The sequence below is a fragment of the Mastomys coucha genome, unplaced genomic scaffold (assembly GCF_008632895.1).
Source record: "Mastomys coucha isolate ucsf_1 unplaced genomic scaffold, UCSF_Mcou_1 pScaffold20, whole genome shotgun sequence".
Taxonomy (NCBI): domain Eukaryota; kingdom Metazoa; phylum Chordata; class Mammalia; order Rodentia; family Muridae; genus Mastomys; species Mastomys coucha.
The window spans coordinates 48328732-48346223 of NW_022196903.1; the positions used below are offsets into that span (position 1 = coordinate 48328732).

General features: G+C 41.2%; 1 protein-coding gene across 3 annotated transcripts in view; it reads left to right on the top strand.

Annotated features, from left to right (window-relative positions):
• The window catches only part of Creb5 (cAMP responsive element binding protein 5), a 403859-nt gene that overhangs the window by 90032 nt on the left and 296335 nt on the right, over window positions 1–17492 (top strand). For all 3 annotated transcript variants that reach the window (XM_031381940.1, XM_031381941.1, XM_031381939.1), the window contains 2 exons: window positions 5225–5318; window positions 16526–16647. In XM_031381940.1, the coding sequence (XP_031237800.1) occupies window positions 5225–5318; window positions 16526–16647 (216 nt within the window). The remainder of the gene's footprint in view (window positions 1–5224; window positions 5319–16525; window positions 16648–17492) is intronic.

Genomic DNA, 17492 nt, shown 5'->3' on the forward strand with positions numbered 1-17492 from the left:
CCAGAAACGAAGAACATTGTGGCTGGTGTTAAATGCTGAGCAGCCAGAGCATGGAATTTTCATCAGAGGATTTTTGTGCCAGTGTTTCTTTCTAACTTATAAACAAGAAAACTAGTAGAGAAAAAAAATACGTTGGTGCAAATGGGTTTTGAAAGCCACTGTGAAGTAGGAAATAGTAGGGAAATCTGGATAGGTTGATAAGTAACTGGGAAAATCCCAGGGGATAAGGACTTTTCGTGGTAAATGTAGAATATCTCCTTACTAAGTTAAAGCCTGGTTCCTAACTAAAACAAAACACCCCTCAGTTTCTTTGAAGGGAAGCCTCCTTGTCCAAAGGAACCCAGGTGATTGGAGGGATTAGCTTTGCTTGGCTGTGGCAATAGACATTAAGTTTTATTTATTATAAGCCACCTATACCCTTTCTCAGCACTTACCTGTGTGTGTCGAGCCATTCTAGCTGACCCATGAAAACCGCACCGCTCTAAACACGCATTTGATGGCATTTGGTGGGCATTAGATCTATAACCATATGATGAAATCACCCAATAATTAATTGATTACATTTTTTTTTCATAAAGAAACAACAGACCACGCTGGGGAGCTGACTTTACTTGGAGGCTGAGAGTGGGGGACATGAAAGGTTTCTATATAGGACAGGATCTCCAGAGATTCATCAAAATAAAAGGAGAGGTCAGGCTAGGTGGGGATTCTCAGCTATGTCCAGGGTTGGAATACCAGCAGAGAGAACATCTAGTCATATGTGAGATTCACATCAGTCAGATAGGAGAGAGATATCTATGCATACTTATTGAGCTGTATGGCATACACTGTTCCAAGCTCAGCATCATCATCATCTAAGGCCAAGTCACTCTTTGATGTGGGCACTCTCTTGTGTATTATAGAATGCCTGGCATCATTTCTGTCTTAACCTATCAGACTCCAATAGCACACCGCAGCTGTGACAACCAAAACATCCTCAGAGGTTGTCAGATGTCCTCTGGGATCAAAATTGCTCCTAGTTGATAATGCCTATGGCTTCATTTGGGTTATAGCCTTGATTTTTTTTTTTTTTTTTTTGGTATTCCTTTGTTCTGGACCCCCAACTTCTAACTGCTACTCTCCTGTCCTGTTCTATGCATCATTCTATACTGCATTTCGCTCACTGGGGTCAGGCAAGATATAAACAGGCCCATGCCACAGTCACGTAGTCACTGGTATCCTACGCTGTTAGAGCTGGGATAGTTGGCGGACAGAGCAATGGCTGTTGGATTTGGCAGCTAGATGCTTGCAGGAGACATGGGAGAAAGCAGAGGGTGGAGGCCTGACTGAAAGGGATTAATGAGTGAGTGGGTGGCAGATGGCAAGGGACCTGGAGTGGTGGCACAGAGGAGCCTTTCAGGAGCAGGAGTCAGTGCCGGGAAGCAGAGGGATCCAGGGGCAGCCTGCGAGGGAGGCAGCTGAAGGATAGCCAGAGTGAATTTAGTCAAGATCAAGACACCAGTGAAAAGGTAGAAGAGAGCAGGAGTGCTTGAAGGAATAGTGCCAAGAAGAGAGAGGGCATAGAGCATCCTGCAGTACAGTGGGTACCTCAGCTTAGTTGAGCCCTGAGGAGATAGAGGGAGACTCTGCCAGGTCACATGCAAAGTCTGAGGGGATTGAGTGCAGTTGACTTCTGGTTTTAAGTATGTTTTCTGTGTGGCAGTGGGGATTTGTACCCAGGAACTCGCATATCCCAGGTAAGTACTGTGTCACCAACTGTACCCTTACCACCCAGTTCTTGACTAGACACCATTTTTGAATGACCTTGAATATTTTGTTGAAGGAGCAAGCCAAGGTGTTTCTTTAATGAGGCTAAGATGACTGTGGAAAATGTTGGATACATGTGAGATATTAAGATTCTTGTAATGTCTCTGTTTTAAGGGGACAATTCTAAGACACGCCCACCTATCCACAGCTTTGGCTGTGATGACGTATCTAGAAGTCAGTGTGTCCTATATGTGAGACTATTTCCTTTCTCTTGACAAACTGTTACAAAACTATGCTCATCTTTTAGTTGAACGAAGACATAGACATCAGCCAGTAGTACCGAGTGTCATCACCGGCAGAATATTAGTAACTCATAGTAAAATCAGCTGGTGTGATTATATGTGTGACTAGATATGTGCTGTATGTGACCGTATCACAGCATTTGCCCTAGTGTCATCCTATAATCTGGGGACATGCAAGGAAAAGATTAGGACACCTGGAAGATGAAGAAACAGGATTGTCAGTGCTCAGAGGAGGGCACGGGAAGACTGCTCTGCTCCACTTTCTCTTCTTGGAGAGAAAGAGCCTTTCCTCTGTTGGGGATGACCTCTAACACTGGGAAAGTCTTTTCAGACCTAGTCTGTAAGTGTGAACTCTGTCTCCAAAGAAACAAGGACTCTACTGAATATGCTCTCTGATCTCTCAGAGCCCAGTGTTCCCACTCTTCCTTTATCCTCTGAGTGGCTTGTTATTTTCAGTTCTCCTGTCTGTTTTAAACCATGCATCTTATTTATTTACAATTAGTGATTACTTGTCTCATTCAGAAGGCAACTTTAATTACTATGCGGTATTATAGCCATGTCCCTATAATCCCAGAACTCAGGAGGCTAAGGAAGGGGATTCTGAGTTCATGGCTAGCCTGGGCTAGGTAGGTAGGTAGTGAGCCTTTGTGTAACAACAGCAAGCAAACAGAAAATAGAAAAACCTGATTCATCCTGGTTACTGTGGCTTATTATAGGCTAGAGAGCATGCTCAATGGTCAGGAGCAGGTAATGATATCACATTAAGAACCCAAGTTGGGGTCCTAGCACCTGTTTTAGTTGGCACACAATTACTTGTAATTAAAAGGGTATCTGACCTCCACTTCTGGCATCTGTGGGCACCTGTACTCACATACTCCTGACACACATACACACACACACACACACACACACACACACACATACACACACACATACACACACACAATTAAAAAGAAATCTTTAGAAAACATTATTTAAAAACAGCTTATTAAATCTGGAGAGGTATTTCAGGGTTAGGAGCATTGACTAAGAGGCCTGGGTCAGTTTCTAGCACTCAAATGGCAGCTAACACCCATCTGTAACTAGTTCCAGGAGATCAGATGCCTTCTTCTGGCCTGTATGGATTCATAGGCACATACATGTCACACAGACATACATGCAAGCAAAGCACTTACCCACATAGAATAAAGTAAGTTTTTAAAGTGCTTTATTAGTACAGTATAGTACCATACTGTTTATATTACAATAACTTTTCTCTCTAACTCATTTGTACTACTGTTAAATATTTGGTGTTTAAGAAAATCCAGAGACTGAATAATACAGAGACAGGAAAACTTGAAGTTGTATAAAGCAAACCTCCAGGTAACCAGAAATCAGTGGAAATGCCACTGCAAACTCTTCAGTATATGCTGCAAGCACCAAGTAACTAACTGCTTTTAGAACCCCTCAGAGGCTTCAGCCTAGTGGAGTTCTGTTTGACCACAAATCCATTCTCTATGCAAAAAGAAATAACAAAAACCGTCAACTATGGTGTACAAAGAACATCCTGAGTTCTGGAAGTTTCTTTTTAAGTTATCAAAGACTCAGAAATGTTCATCAGAATGTATTGTTTTCCTATGTTTATATGTGATTTTAATAATCAATGTTCAGTTCACCGTGTTCAGTGAATGTGTAATGAAACTGTGTTCAGTTCAGTCATTGCAAAGCAGACCAATCTGAGACAGGTCAGGCTAGTCTGCTCAGTAACAAATTGCAGCCAAACCACAAACTCATCGCTGTTATTGATGGCTACATTTCTGTGGTAGAATTTTAGAAAGCTCCTTTTTTCACCTTTAGAATTCAGCATAACCCTTGAGAGATTTTGGGTGATTGTGGGGCCACTATTTCTGGTATGAGTCACTTAGCTATATCATAAATTCAACAAGGGAAATGACAGAGGTTTTATACCAGCAAGCAGACACTTGCCTCTGGGTACCAGGGTCATTTTTGTTTATGATGCATTGGACAGAGTCACCACATGGCTTTACTCAACACAAGAGAGCCAGAAATGGCCAAAAATAATTAGAAGCAACATTTTGACAGCCCTAACATCATACCCTGAAAATTTCAGATAAATACAGTATGCACAGTATAGAACACCCCAAATAATTTGTCATGGTACTGTGAAATCATATGTATAATTAAAATAAAGCAGATAATATGGGGACTAGGCTTTCATAAACAGAAACATACCGTAAAGACATCATGCTGTACATTAGTATATATATATTTAAAAAATTAAGCATGGCATGGAATTCTTTCCCAAAGTCTGACATAAATCAAAATTCTTTCGATGTTATGCATTTCTCTTATTTTGGTTAATCTGTAGATAATGTCTAGCATACTTATCGTGCCTCTGACTTAATTTTATACTATTATGTAAAGCAGTTATTATTACAGAAAGTTCCACATGATTTTGCATGTTCCCAGTGCTGCCCAGATCTCCACCCATTTCCTCATGTTGGACTTTATACTCTCTGCCACCATTAGTCACATGTTGGGGCCATGAGAAGGGCTCCTTTCCATTATTCTACCTTTTCTTAAGAGGCCTCCTCTCAGAGGCAGGCAGCAGGGCGCAGTGTGTCTTTGGAGCCTGTGTTGTTTCAGTACCTTAAACAGAGCTTTTTGCATTTTCGGTTTCATTATTCAGCAAAAGATAAGACAGACTTCAAAGTCTTTGAACTTGAAAAGTTCTCCTCCCCCCCAGCCCCCAGATGGAAACCTCTAGTTCTTGAGAAACACAGAGATCCTGTGATTGACTGGTCAGTCAGTGCAGCTGCACCTATGCAAGAAGCAGAGGACTTTGGGAAAGTTGTAGGGGAAGGTGTGATGAACTGTGAGATGACTAGAGGCAGAGAGCACTTACCAGCCAGTAGTCCTTTGCCACACAGGTAGGCCTTTTGGCAAACAAAAGGACATTATAATGTACCTAGTTGTATATAGTTGTGCCCTCCCCCACCCAGCACACGAGTGGAAATCAGCATGGAGCTTTACTCATATGATAATATTTTTTTTTTCAGAACTGATTTTTTTTTTAAGTCTCTCTTGTTTTTGATTCTGAATGTCTTTTTCTCTTTGATGTCAAGTATGGGCTGCAAACTGAATGTCTCCTGTTCTTCTCTCTATTTACCTGACAGCGTTTCCCAACAGAGGACCATCTGATGATTCATAGGCACAAGCATGAGATGACTTTGAAGTTTCCTTCAATAAAAACAGACAATATGCTATCAGGTAAGGGAGCATCAGGCAAGGAAGGTTTGGAGCATCACAGCTCCAGATCTTTCGGCCTCTACTGCCTTGGTGCTGAGATTACAGGAATGGCTTACCATACCTGATGTAACTTCTCATTTTTATTTGTTGCATTAAACTTGGGTCCACATTATTTTCAAAGTTATACCCCAGCCACACAGGTAACAATGTGCCCTGAAACTCTGCAATGTACTGTTCTGTAGTTACATGGACTAATCAGTTTCCTGCCTTCACAGATATCAGGTTAGGCTTCCATGTGAACACATGACTAAAAATCAAGGCTCATTTGTAATATTGTTCTTAATTATAAATTAATATTTAAATCAAATTAATTATTAATTAAATCAAATTAATGTTGTAGGGAGCCAGTGCTATACAGCCTTAGTGGAAGAAACACAGAGGATGCTCAGGAAATGTTTCCTTAAGAAATAATACTTGTCTCTTAAGTGGGCAATTAAATGAGATTATGCATAGAAACATGCTCAGAGATCGTGAGCAAAATGAATAATTAGTTCATCAATAAATGTAGAGGGATGAGGAAATTGAAAGTTCTTTCTTGTTCATATGTCCTTGAACAAATAGTTGAAATTTTCAAGGTCTCAATTTCTTTCTCCATCAAATGGGAATGATTGTATCTCTTCAGCATATTTCACTAACTAAATATGAGGGGACAATGGAAGGAAGTCCGAGTGTTTTATAGACCTAAGCAAGATGACCAGGTCATTGCCTTCTCACATGAACTATTTGACCCATAACCTTGTCTCCCTGACATTCAGGAGGAGATGACAACCCTATACCCAAAGTGTAATAGACATCAGAAGAGACACCCTCAAAGTCTTTTAAAATTTCATTTTATTGCATTTAAAATTTCTAGGGATTTATATTTTGCCATTATTACTATATCTTATGTAAACTGCCAGTGTATTGCCAAGCATGCAAGAAATTATCCTGTGATCACCGAACAGGGTAGTGCTGATAGCCCCTGACCATCAGTGCTCTGGCTGGTAGACTGGGCCACCGCCCTCTGAATCAGGCTAGGTTAGATTAGACACGTGAGCAGATGTATTTGAGCCATCACAGCTTCACAAGCTACTAGAGAGGTCTGACCATGGGGCTGGCCAATGCTCTGAGGTCAGGAGACCAGTTCAAAAGGACCTCTGCCCTTTTATCTGTCTCTGCCAGCCTCCACCCTCCACTTTTCTCTTCTTTTGAATAAATAAACTGCTATTCAGAAACTGGTCCAGCTTTTTGTGAGTTTCAAGAGGTGCAGACAGTCCCATGTGAAGGTGATGAAAAACCTGGAAGGTTCCATTGGATGCCTTATCTTATGTCACTTCTTGGTCTGTCAAGGGGCAGGCAGACTGTCTAACTTCTGTGTTTCAGAAGTGATCATGAATGCAGAAGCAGCCAATATTTAAAACCAATTCTCAATATTTAAACCTATGGGCCATTCCTTGAATTCCTAAACCGGTTACCTAAAGTAAATTGCCTAATGGAACAGGAGGGGTATTCCAGAGAAGTGTGTAGGATCTGGGGCTCCAGCAGCAAGCAGAATGTAAGCAGTGTCTTCCAGGCAGGCGAGCCTGGCTCTACAAAGAGTCTCATCTGAACATCCGTACAACAACAGCCAGAAACCTGTGACCCATGAGCAATGGGTGAGGCCCCTTTTTCGCTACTGTCTAAAACATTGTTTCTCCTGGACCTTTGTTTGTTGGCTGTCCTTATTGCAAGTCCTGAGCAGGGCCAGGTGAAAAGCAACTGAGAGTGTATAAACCAATTTTATTATGTGAAATTTATTATGAAAAAATGCAGAGAGCGAGAAACACAGAGAAGACAACATGACGAAGGCAGCAGTGCATCTTATCTGCTTCCTCCTGTTTGGGTTGAAGTTAATATGAAATGATTTCATATTCCAGGGAAGTGCTCTATTTCAGAGCCTATTTCTCACTTTGCATACTCAGGGTTCCTCGGGGCTTTCTGGAATAGAGAGCTGTCCAGTCTAGATACAATGTTTTAGTATCTAGAGAGTTAACTTTGGCTGTGTGTTGCATTCCAGGACTGTGCACACTGAATTGAATTAGCATTTCTGTTGGATATTTGGACTTCACTGTTTTTGCTCCAAGAAGTGACTAAATTGTCTATTTATCAAAAATATAATTTTTTTATGATTGAGGCTCAAACATATTTATGATTACAAATTTGAATGGAGATTTTGCACATCTGTATCTTGATTTGTTTCAAATCATTAAAACTTCATTTCCACTAAAATTTGTTCAGGGCAGTATTATTTGCCTTAATTCTATTTAGCGTCCCATCATGATGATATAAATCATGTTAGCTGTGCATTTGTGTGGTTAGTGTCAGGATGTCTTGTTAGTCTCTACAACACTGCTACATTCTTCACTGTTTGCAAATTTCACAGTTAAAGAAGATGGTACAATGTCATGGATACACACTTCAGAATAGTTTCCAGAGCTGGATTCATGGCTCAGTGCCAGAATGCTTACCTAGCATGTCCAAAAGCCCTGGCTAGGTTTGAGCAGAGTGTACTATTCAAAACTGACCATCATTGATCCTTGCCATGTCACAGAGAGTGAATGCAGGCAACAGGTATTTAAATGAGTTTGCTCTTCTGGATAGAGTATGAATATAGATTCCTCATTCTAATTGGGTAGATAGGGATATGAGTGGGGTAGGATGCTGGGTTAGGAGGGCAGAAAGACCCATATAGCCTTTCCTGCTGTGGGTCTCTCATTCTTATCTGTTCTATATGGTACAGTTTTAGAATCCAATGGCGATGGTGGTCATTTTCAGTTGTCCTTGCTCAAATGAAATATAACTTCATGACAAGGAAAGTTTTAATATAGAAGTGCTTTGCTTGCGTGTGTGTGTGTGTGTGTGTGTGTGTGTGTGTGTGTGTGTGTGTGTGTCTAGTTCCCATGGAGGTCAGAAGATGGCATTGTAATCCAGAGTTACAGATGGTTGTGAGTTGCTGTGTGAATGCCTGGAACTGAACCCTGGTCTCCTGCAACAGCATCAAGTGCTCCTAACTGCTGAGCAACCTCTCCAGCCCCAAGATACAGAAGGCATGAAGTGCACTTTGAAGAAGAAAATCTGTAGAATGCAATTTTTCTTTCATGAAAAAATAACAAAATTATAGGTTGCTATGTACGCAGGTCCATTCCACTTGAAAATCCCAGTCAAATTCGAGCAGAGGTGGAGAGGACAGCACGTGGGCTATTTTAATTGGACTGCCATTAGGCACAGAGAATTCTCATCTCATCTGTAAAGCATCTCCAGCATGATATCATTTTTACAGGGTTCCAAGGTTCTATATATGGAAAAATCAACAAAAACTAGAATGGGGATTGAAGTACAAGGTACATTATTTATAGCCGGAGAGGTAGGGGAGAAAAAGAGAGAGAGAGAGGATTGGGGGATTGGGGGAAGAATAAAAAAGACCTTCTAGAGTGCATGTTCCCACTTCATATCTTTCTGTCATAAATCTCAGGACTGGTAAGTTCAATGTTTCCTGTGGGGACAGCAGATCAGGACTGCCCTCTTAGGTAGGCCTTCAGAAGCATACATATGTGTAAGATGATAGATTTTGCTACACACATGTGTGGAAGATGATCTTGGTGACTGTTATAGATCTTACCCCAAATGTTAAGCCTACCCCTTGAGTGGGAAACCTGAGAGAGATACTGATGGGAACAGGCTTTCAAATGCCTAGCAACCCCATGACTAGACACTGTGACACAGTTAAAGAGAAGGTACTCAACTACTAAACAACCTACATAAATGCAAGGAAGGAAATATTGCTTAGTGACAAGTGCCATTAACTTTGGCAATGTGACAGCAAATGCCCAGCAGGCCACCTGAGAGTGAGTGACCAGAGCAAGCCTTAGTCTTTGTGCCAAGACCTGATGACTAATAGTATATGCTTACAAGTCCCTTTTCCTACCTTCAAAATATGGTGGCAATGTGTGAGGCAAGATTCATGTTTGTAATCCCAGTGCTGGGAATGCAAAGCCACAGGACAGATGTGGCACCAGCCAGCTGTACCTGGAGTGGAGACATAGAAGAGAAGCTAAAACTGGCTTCCTCTTTTCATCTTCCTTCCCAGACTCTCTGCACTCCTGGTGTAAATAATGACATAGTCATTGGAGACTCAACAGCATCTCTGGAGAAAGTCTAGAATCAGGGCCTATCACTTATAGACTTGCAACCTAGTTCTCACTGTAAAGAAGGAATGTGATTTAATCAGCTGGAAGATTTGTCTGCAAAGAGTTGATCATGATTATCCAAAGAGCCCCAAATCATTGCTCATGGCTCTTTGAGGAAAACTCTATTCAATAATTCATGGGCATTTCCAGGAATTTGCCAAAGTGAAGAAGTCATATCACTTCAAATCACCTTTAAAATGAGCTGGGATTTTCAAAAAAAATGACAGAGGAAGTAAGTGTGTAAATCAACCAAATACACACACACAGACACACATACACTCACACACAACGGAGTAGCAAATCAAACATCTGCAAATACACATAAAGGCAAAAGTATTAGTAATTTCTCACTACATGAGTGAAATGAAGCTTTATGGCACACAAGCTGGCAAGGACAACCTGTGACAGAAGACAGCACACTATTAGTGATAGCTAGCATATTGACTTGCCCTATGCTTGCCACTGTGTCTTATGTGTATAAACATTGTGTTCTTTAATCCTCATGCTTCTTCTTCCATGTGATAAAATGGCCAAAATGAGCAGTTATTAAAATTCTTTGTCATTTCTTTGCTATACATTTAGACTGAGTTATGTGCTAAGTTCTGGTTCTACTCTAAGCTAAATTTTGTCAGTGTAGGGACTGCCTTTTCTTCTATGGGCAGCCTAGCCCTGAGCCTTCCAGTGGCATAAGTAGTGAAAACGTAGGAGGAGATTCTAACATATGAATGATTCAAGGGCACAGAGATGTGTTTGAAAATCATACTGCCTCATTCACTGTGGTCAGGAGGAGACTGGTGGCTTTGGGCATTTATGGGGACTGTCAGATTCTCATCCATGTTTCTAGCTGGCCAAGATATACTTTTGAATCATTGACAGGAATGAATTGAGGCCTTGTTCTGCAGAATTTTAGTTTTTATAAGAAAAACTCATTCATGTTCTGTTTCACCTGGAAGCCGGCCCCTTTGAACAAAACATATAGGAGAACTCATATAATTAAGGACAAGTGGACATATGGGGCTTTTGTTTCCTCCATTCAGGGCACATTATGGTAATAAAATCACGTCATATCTTTTGTTCCCTCAGCTGGCAGATTCATGATGTAATGATGTAAGTAACCCTTGTGCCAGTTCAGTACCTCAAAGCAAAGTGAACTTATGGCCTGGTTGCTTTTGAGCACTTGGGGATCCATGGCTTTTGGTGAATCTGTCTGGAAGATGGACTTGTTTAGGTTAAGTCAACTTTGAAACCATATAGATCTAATGAGTACAGGCTACAGGAGAAGCCATCAGCAGCAGAATTTCCCATTGACTCATAAGCACTGGCAAGGCCATCTGGTCTACCAGTTCTTTATGTTGCCAGTAAATGAATCAAGAGCACAAGGAGGTTTTATCTCTGCTGAGAATCACCTCAGCCAGAATGATTTTTTATGTATGCCACGAATATTGTCTAAAACCAGGCACATCCTGGATTGCTTTGTCATGGCACTGTCCCTAGGGAAGGAGACAAGACAGCAATGTCTGTGTTGATGATAGGACATCCTACTCCTGTGTAGTCACACTCAAGAGGCACACCAATTGCCAGGAAGAACCCTTGTTGAACTCCATACAATTCTGCCCGATGGTCTTGGCTATTGCTTCCATAAAGAATATAAATCTGAAAGTTCATTTAATGTAAACTCTTTTAAGTATATCTTTATTAAAAGGCAGACAGGAGCTATGTTAAAAATTTTTAATAAAAACATTGATGAAGCTTCAAGAGAGAAATGTGATTATAAAAATATAAAAACATACATAAAATTGCCTTAGCTTTCAACTTTAGTTCTTACTAAAGGAGATATAATAATTGTAATGTTTTTGCTACTGATTTTAACCACCTTCTTTTTAAATTTTTGTTTATTTTTATGTCTATAGATGTTTAGTTTGCATGTGTGCCTATACAGCATATATAGGCTTGGTGTGCATGGAGGCCAGCAGAGGGCCTCAGATCCCTAAAATTGGATTCATAGATGATTTTGAAACACCACGTAGGTCCTGGGAATTGAACCTGGGTCCTCTGGAAGAGCAAGCAGTGTTTTCAATCTCTGAGCCATCTCTTGATCCCCCTAAGCCACTTTCTTGAGGAGTTCTACCAAGCTATATTGTATTGTAAAAATAATTATGACACATTACTTTAAAAAAAATCCCTGACTGTAATGGTCATAAATTCAAACTAGCTATAGAGACCTTAACCATTTATGTGATATGTATGTACATCACGTGTTCCTGATATATTCATATATTGGTGGCCACTAACAGTTTGGTATCAAATGATGTAAAATTGCTTGGCATCACCTAGTCCTTTAGCTAGGTGGTAGGTGATAACATGGGGCTGTATAAGTCCCGAGTCAAGGAGAAAGTGTCTCTCAGGGCCAACATCCTTCTTCCACACATGTTATCTCTCCTGCCCAGCCATAAGCCCCATACCCAGTAACCATCCCTTACCCTTCTCCGCCTCACCCTCCTCAGCCTGTGGTAGTAAGTATTCTATTCTCTACTTGTCTAAAATTAACATTTTAAGCTCTCACAAATGCATGCAAAGGTGTTTTTATTGTTGGGTGTCTGGTTGGTTGAGCTCAGCTCTTTCCAGATCTGTCCAGATCTCCAGGGAGAACAGCGGGATTTTGTTCTCCCTGGAGGCAAGTAGGACAGTAAAAGAAGTGATCAATATTTCCTTCTTGCCTTTGCCTCAGATGCTTTGAGGCTCCCTGGAACCCTGGGTGTCGTTTAAGCCACAGGTATTTATGCAATATCCATTCAGGGGATGAGAGTACTTACCTTGGAAAACTTTCAGCAGGGGTGAAGTGCAAGTTCAAAAGGGTCAGAGGTTATCCTGTCTCTTAATTGGGTTTTCTTTGCTGAAGTGCCTAATGAAAGGCGAGCCTAAAGTCCTAAGTGCTTAGCTCAGTTCCTAAGAAAACCAGTTCTAGTATATCCTCAGGGTTGCTTGTCTCCACTGACTGAATGTACCAGAGTGTTCACCAAAAAAGCACAGCCGTTCACATCCAGGATACAGCGACTGTGGCTGACTAATGTTCTTGGATCTAAATAAGGAGAGGATTACAAGCATTTAATTTTCAGCTATGGGTTTTACTCACTAAGTTTAAGGGATTCTGGGAGAAATAATTATTTGACAAAAGCATTCATGACAGTGAAACTTTTCTGCCTCCCTGGCTTAAGCCACTGAAAGGCTGGGCTATTCCCTGTTTGAGCGTTTGCACATTGCCTGGCTTACTTGGACCTGGTAGGATAAGAGATCAAAGATGACTAGAGATTCTATACTCAGCCCAGTAAATGTTAAATGAAAGTCAGGTTGCATTTACTGGTTTCTGTTGTAACTAGACAGAGTACCTGTCTTAGTCAGGGTTTCTATTCCTGCACAAACATCAGGACCATGAAGCAAGTTGGGGAGGAAAGGGTTTATTCGGCTTACTTCCACATTGATGTTTATCACAAAGGAAGTCAGGACTAGAACTAAAGCAGGTCAGAAAGCAGGAGCTGATGCAGAGGCCATGGAGGAATGTTTCTTACTGGCTTGCTTCCCCAGGCATACTCAGCCTGCTCTCTTATAGAACCCAAGACTTCCAGTCCAGGGATGGCACCACCCACAAGGAGCCCTACCCGCTTGATCACTAATTGAGAAAATGCTCCACAGCTGGATCTCATGGAGGCACTTCCCCAACTGAAGCTCCCTTCTCTGTGATAACTCCAGCCTGTGTCAAGTTGACACACAAAACCAGCCAGTATAGTACCTCATTCAACAAGATGAATCAAAACTTAGGAACAGCATGTCTTTCATATTTCAAATGAGAATATAGGTATTTGGGCATCATGCAGCAAAGAGAATCACTTGGTAACAACTCAAGCATCTCCCTCTGGACTATCTGATTCAGAGGAGGGAAGCCACTGCCTTTGCTTACATGGTCCTAGTTGTTCCATGGGTTCTGAATTTATTGGTAAAGAGGCCCTGAAGATGGGTGGTGCCATTCCCACTTCCACCTCCTTTGTGTGTAGGTGTGCAGTAGTATTTGAAGATCCTTTGCTTCAGAGTAGAAGAAAAATAAAAAATCTCTTAGTTTTGCTTGGAGCCTGTCCCCTCTTATATCAGCTATGCTTAATGTCACTGGCCATCTCCCAATTCCCCAAGCCTCAAGGATACTGCTGGTGTAACCTTAAACACTTACCTCAATTTGTTTTTCTATGGAAACCAGTTCTTATAAGTCTTCAAGGAGTGGTCTCATCTAGCTGTTATTTACCAAAAGAGCTCTGTCTGCTCTTATTCTGGCTATTTCTGTTGTTGATGCCATTGCTGGCTGATATGTGCACTTGACTATGGTCCTCAACCTCAATCCTTCATCTTCCAAAGGAAGTGTGTATGAGTAAGAGGGAAAGCCAGACGCGGTAGAATGAACTCTTTTGAGGACAAGTGGCAGGGTGTTTCCTCTAAAACACTCTTAGGACCTGACAATGAAGGGAGACTTTAAATGTAGAGCACTCTATAAAGGGTCCAAAGGGTCTACAGGATTCCAAGGATGGATGCACATCAAAAAAAGCCAGCAATAAAATGTCTAATTTCCAATATAACTATGGACTAAAATTACACATCAGGTTTGGGATAAGAGATGATTTCTACATAAATAGGATAGGAAAAATAATTTTGTCTAGCAGGATTTCTGTGAATATTACTGAGATGGGAAGGAAGTGTTCAGCTTTGTGCCCAGCAAAAGATTCCCAGTGGAGGAATCAGTGCCCAACGGACAATGCACAGATCTCCCTCTTCTTATACTTAGCTTCCCTATCTAGACCCCCTATTCAGAAGTCCTATGTGTAACTCTGGGTCTTATTTCAGTCCCAATTACTAGTTCCTGGTAGTACCTCTGACTCTCCCTTCTATAGTCAGTGGCTTGGGTCTGTGGGCAGTGGCTTTTGAAGCTAAGCCAAGTTTAGAAGACATAGAATCCTTAGCCTTTGGAACCTTATTTGGAAGATAAGAAAAATTAAATCTAGGAAAAATATTTAATGTCCTCTCAATCATGCTATTTTCCAAATATGGACCTCTAGAGTATAAGATTGTCCAAGTTGTTTTACACACACACACACACACACACACACACACCTAGGTCCTTTGCTCCTTGAAAGCCAAAACACTGGATTTGGATTGAAAGGAGATCCTGTCTTCAGGTGATAGAAGATGTTTAGTGAGATGGTTGTAGATAATGAGGTTTTGTTCAGAAAGATTGGTTCTTTATTTCCAGAATAGTTTTCACTACTTACAGACATCTGTGAGGCAATCTGGGTGAAACTGCCTGTGAACCACAGAGTCCTGCATAAATATGTTGCTTTACAGAATCACACCATGGTTATATGAATATGTGAGGTCCATTAGTGTCTATGTGTGCATCACGGTAACTTAATATGCTAAGAAAGTCGTGTGCACAATGCCCAGGCTTCCCATAACTGTTTTAGATAAGGCTTGATTGACAGTCATCTGTAGTAGAGAACTCAGATCTTGGGTCATGAGGTTAAGAAAGGACAAAGAGCCCCAATGGGACTCTGCTGCTCTGAAGTCCACGCTGACCTCTCAGTACCCCCTTCTTATAGGAAGTCAAGGCATACTACCTTTGAAGGGCTAATTCTATGGAGGAGGGCAGGTAATTAGTCACCTGATTTGTAGATAGGAATATATTCAATGACCCTCAATTGATCTTTACTGTACTGCTTGGATTAACTACTCTATGTGCTGTAGAAAAAGTAAACAGAGTCCTGATTTTTAGGGATATAATAGTTTGTAGAGTGCAGTCCTGGCACTGAGTTTTAGTATAATGATATTCTTTGGATGACTGGTGAGAGTACCTCAGAGAACTGTGCAAAAACTGACCTGAAAGCAGTACACAGATCAAGCTGGAAGAAAGCCACACCAGTCTTATGTTTATCAGGGGCTTAGGTGGGGATAATAACAAGCACACAGTGGAAGAGACTGGGAAAACCTGAACAAGAACCTGAAGCTCACCGACTCTCAGTTTCTCTCTTTTGCATGTGTACATGCACATGGTGTGTGTGTGTGTGTGTGTGTGTGTGTGTGTGTGTGTGTGTGTGTGTGTGTGATATCTAGGTTTTTCCGTTTCTTGCATCTTCTACCTTGGGAAAAAGAATTCTTCTCAGTGCTACTCATGTCAAGAGTACCTAATCTGAAGGAAGATGGCCCTTTTGGGGACTACAAACCTGTAATTCTACCTCACTTACTCTCTAGGGTCTTGTGAGTATGTGGATGTGAAATATTACATAGACTGCAAATATTACATCCACAGATCATGGCTTCAGCTCCTCCAGTTTCCTAAAGAGTAAGCTCTGTAGAAAGTTCAGACTATGAAAGAAATTCCTTTCCTTTTAGAGAGTATTTGCAGAACGTTCTTTTGGCTACAGCAAAGGAAAATAAAATCAATAATGATATATTTTATAAAAGATGGAAGCTGAACGTGTTTGACTTGGAACCCCTTGTCATCCGTCTCTGGTTCTCAGGAGATAAAACTGCTGAGCTACTTTTTGCATTAAGAAGGAGGATTAGCGGGCCTGTTTGTTTCTTTTTGTTTTCTATAAAAGTATGCTCTCATTCTCTTACTAGACTTCTAAAGTCACGTTTGAGAGTGGCATCTTTGGAGTTGATTTTAGCTAAATTATTTTTTACCACTTAAAAAAAGGCTCATTCCCATTCACATGGTGGTATACAATTCAGATGATATTACCAGGAGGATCAGAATGTTTACTGTGGTCCAGGGGTGAGGGTCGGGGTGTGGTCAGGAGGGCTGGGAAATTGTCGGCAGCCGTTGGGCATTGTATTAAGGTGATGGGAGAGTATGAAGGAATTTGGTTCCATTTACAATGCATTTGAGGAAAATTTCCATTATTGAACTCTAGCCTCTGCTTTCAGATCAGACCCCGACGCCCACGAGATTCCTGAAGAACTGTGAGGAGGTGGGTCTCTTCAGTGAGCTGGACTGCTCCTTTGAACACGAGTTCAGGAAGGCTCAAGAGGAAGAGAACAGCAAGCGGGTAGGTGGGCCCAGGTGGACTCCAGAGGTGTGTCCCTCAGCACTGGGTGGGAAATGTCTGGCACTGCACACTATGTTGAATTGGTCTTAGTTCAGTATCTTGAGACAAGATCCTGCTAAGTAGTTTAGGCTGTTACTCACAATCCTGGTGATGAGATCTTTTGAACACTGGAATAACAGGTGTGTGTCACCATGCCTGTTCGTAATAGTATTTTAACTATTTGTGGGTGTCTACCAAACTTTTCTCTTTTAAAGTGATGTATCTCTAATTGTAATAACATACAGAGCTCAGATTAATCCTGGGGAAATGAGTGTCTGAAACACGGAATTCAAGGTTTAGAAAAATATTACCTTATTCTTAAAGCTGTGCCAAATGAATTCACCCTCGATCAGGTGTTTTTCTTTGTTAAGCATTTAAGAGCAGATCTTGCATAGACAATGTGTTCAGAGGAGACCAGGCCAAAGGATAAGAACAGGTGACTTATCAAAAGGCAGGAAAGAGGATTTTTATCTGGTTTGGGCCTGCTTGTGACTGTCTGTTTTCCACAAACTCTGGTTGTTTTCTACCAGATGTAACCACTTCCTGGTCTCATTACCTCTGTTGTTGGCAAGACAAACAGGTTAACTACAACTGTCGGTCACTTGGTGACTTTAGGTTCTTTTTGTCCATATATTTGTCTGTATATATTGTTCATATGTTTAAAATTTTCATAGAATTTTAAAATCTACTCACAAGATTAAGGAAAGCAGGTAGGGTCACAGGTACATTTAACAAGTATGCTTTCCATGAATTTTTTGTTACTGTCATAGGGTGTCACTGAGTCCACACAGTGAGCTGAGCATGTG